Raw genomic sequence first — 2,296 nt, forward strand, 5'->3', positions numbered from 1 at the left:
TCAGACACTCCAGAAGAGGGCGCCAGATCTCGTCACGGATGGTTGTGAGCCACCATGTGGTTGCTGGGATTTGAACTCTGGACCTTTGGAAGAGCAGTTGGGTGCTCTTACCCACTGAGCCATCTCACCAGCCCCTAAATACCCTTTTCATATAAAGACCATGCTTGCTTTATACCTAGACTGAGTAAAGAATAAGGTGAGACAAGAGTTAGCTGATATAAACTGATGGTTCTCTCCAACACAGGCTACAAAAGGAAACGGGCCTGGAGCCATCCCAGGACACAGCTTGTGTAACTATGGAGCCATTCAGTTGGATTGCTTACCAGCAGTAGCTCATGACCTGCATGTTTCTCATATAAATCATCTGCCTTGTCCAAGGAAGTAATATGAACAGGAAGGAAGTTGGAAGCCACAACTGTGAACCAGGCTGATTGATTTCCCTTAAGAAAGGAAGAAAGCAGTTATTTTACACAACAGAAATCTTGGGAAACCTGTACATTGTAGTGTATAATTTTAAAACGAGAAATAAAAGCTGTGTATTTCGTACATACTTCTGACCTAGCAAGGGCGATAGAGGCAGGAAGATTAGGAGTTCAAAGACAACTCATCTACAACATTGAGTTTAAGACCAGCTTGGGGTACAAGAGACTCTACCTCGAAACAACAAAAAAAGGGCAAAATAGAAATCAAGTCAAGCTCTCTTTCAACTGTAAGCACTTTTATTAGTGTCTCAAAAGACGGCATAATACGGAAATGCTCTATTTTAATGATTCCTGTAAGAATGTAAAGCTCAGGCCTTTGCAGACTTGATATAAAAAACAAAACAGAGAGGCATGGTGGTAAATCCGTAGGAGGCTGAGGCAGGAAGATGTTGGATTCAAGGCCAACCTGGGCAATATATGGAAACCCTGTCATAAAGAACAAAGAAATGAACTGGAGAGCTGGCTTAGTGGTAAAGAGCACCGGCTATTTTTCCAGAGGTCCCGAGTTCAATTCTCAGCAACCACATGGTGGCTCACAACCATCTGTAATGGGATCTGATCCCCTTTTCTGCCATGCAGGTATCCATGCAAATACAGCACTCATAAACACAGTAAGTAAATAATACTTAAAGACAAACAAAGAATAACCTCCAAAGAAACAGGTGACCCTCATGATGGGTTAAGCACATGCTTCCCATCACAAGCCCACCACCATGGTCTCATTTATTGAAGGAGAGCCCTGGGGCTGCCTGTCAAACCCACCCCTGCCAAGGAACACCAAAAAAGGCTGAGGGAAAGTATAGATCAGACAAAAAAAAAAAAAAGTGCAAACCAAAGGAAAGAGGGGAGCAAGGGGCAAACAGGCTAGGGTGGTTGACCCTCGAACTGCAGCTCTACCTAGAGGAAACAGACCGTAAACCAGAGTCTGGCCTCTGAGGACTAAGAGATAGAAGTCAAGTATGGCTAGCCAAGCATCGTCTGCCAGTGGTCCCCTCCCTTCTCCTACAATTCAAAACAGTCTTTTTATCAACTGCCCTGTAGCTGGGTGGTTTTTAAAATAGCTTCTGAAGCACTTTTAAAAGAGTGGGGTGTGTGTGTGTGTGTGTGTGTGTGTGTGTGTGTGTATATGGTGGTGGGCGTTGAATCACAGCTCATCCCATTTTTAAAAGTATGAAGGATTTTTTTAGGAGGTAAAATCATCTTCTGGTTGTTGGACAGGCTGTGACTGTCTCAGCTGTCAGCATAACACTGAGGGGGCCAGTTTAATGTCCTACAATAAAAAGCATACTAGACAGGAATTTGGAGTCTCAGTCATGCATTTCTGTCTGGAATATTTTCAGTTACATCTGGTGTCATGTTTCTAGAACTGTTTCCTATAAACCACACTGTGAAGTCTTTGGTCATGGCAGTCCATTTTCCTAACAGTTGTGATCATGTGCTGTGAAAGATGGAAACTCTGAGTGTGTACTGTGTATGGCACACAGCTATGAGTCAGGCCAAGTGAAGAAGGTTCTGAACACTTGACTGTTATGTGAGGTCGGAGGGAAACTTGCCAAGTTTGAGGCTGGAACATGACTGGAATAACTGTCCAAAGAGAAGCACAATGCATGGCTCTCCAGGGTTTTGGTATGTCAACACAATATATAACTTAACTCATTAAGAACTTAAATGTCTGTATTGATCCTCAACCAATAAAATCTCAGTTGTGGAAAAAACAAAAACAAAAACAAACCCAAAAACCAAACCAACCAAAGGGAACCAAACCAAACCAAACCAAACAACCCCCCCCATCAACCAAATAGTTTTTTTTTTTT

General features: G+C 42.8%; 1 protein-coding gene across 1 annotated transcript in view; it reads right to left on the reverse strand.

Annotated features, from left to right (window-relative positions):
* Noa1 (nitric oxide associated 1) overlaps nucleotides 1-2,296 on the reverse strand; it is a 15,607-nt gene that overhangs the window by 4,843 nt on the left and 8,468 nt on the right. The window contains exon 5 of the mRNA XM_021162616.2: nucleotides 324-440. Coding sequence (XP_021018275.1) covers nucleotides 324-440 — 117 coding nt within the window. The remainder of the gene's footprint in view (nucleotides 1-323; nucleotides 441-2,296) is intronic.

The sequence above is a fragment of the Mus caroli genome, chromosome 5 (genome assembly GCF_900094665.2).
Source record: "Mus caroli chromosome 5, CAROLI_EIJ_v1.1, whole genome shotgun sequence".
In the NCBI taxonomy this organism is placed as follows: domain Eukaryota; kingdom Metazoa; phylum Chordata; class Mammalia; order Rodentia; family Muridae; genus Mus; species Mus caroli.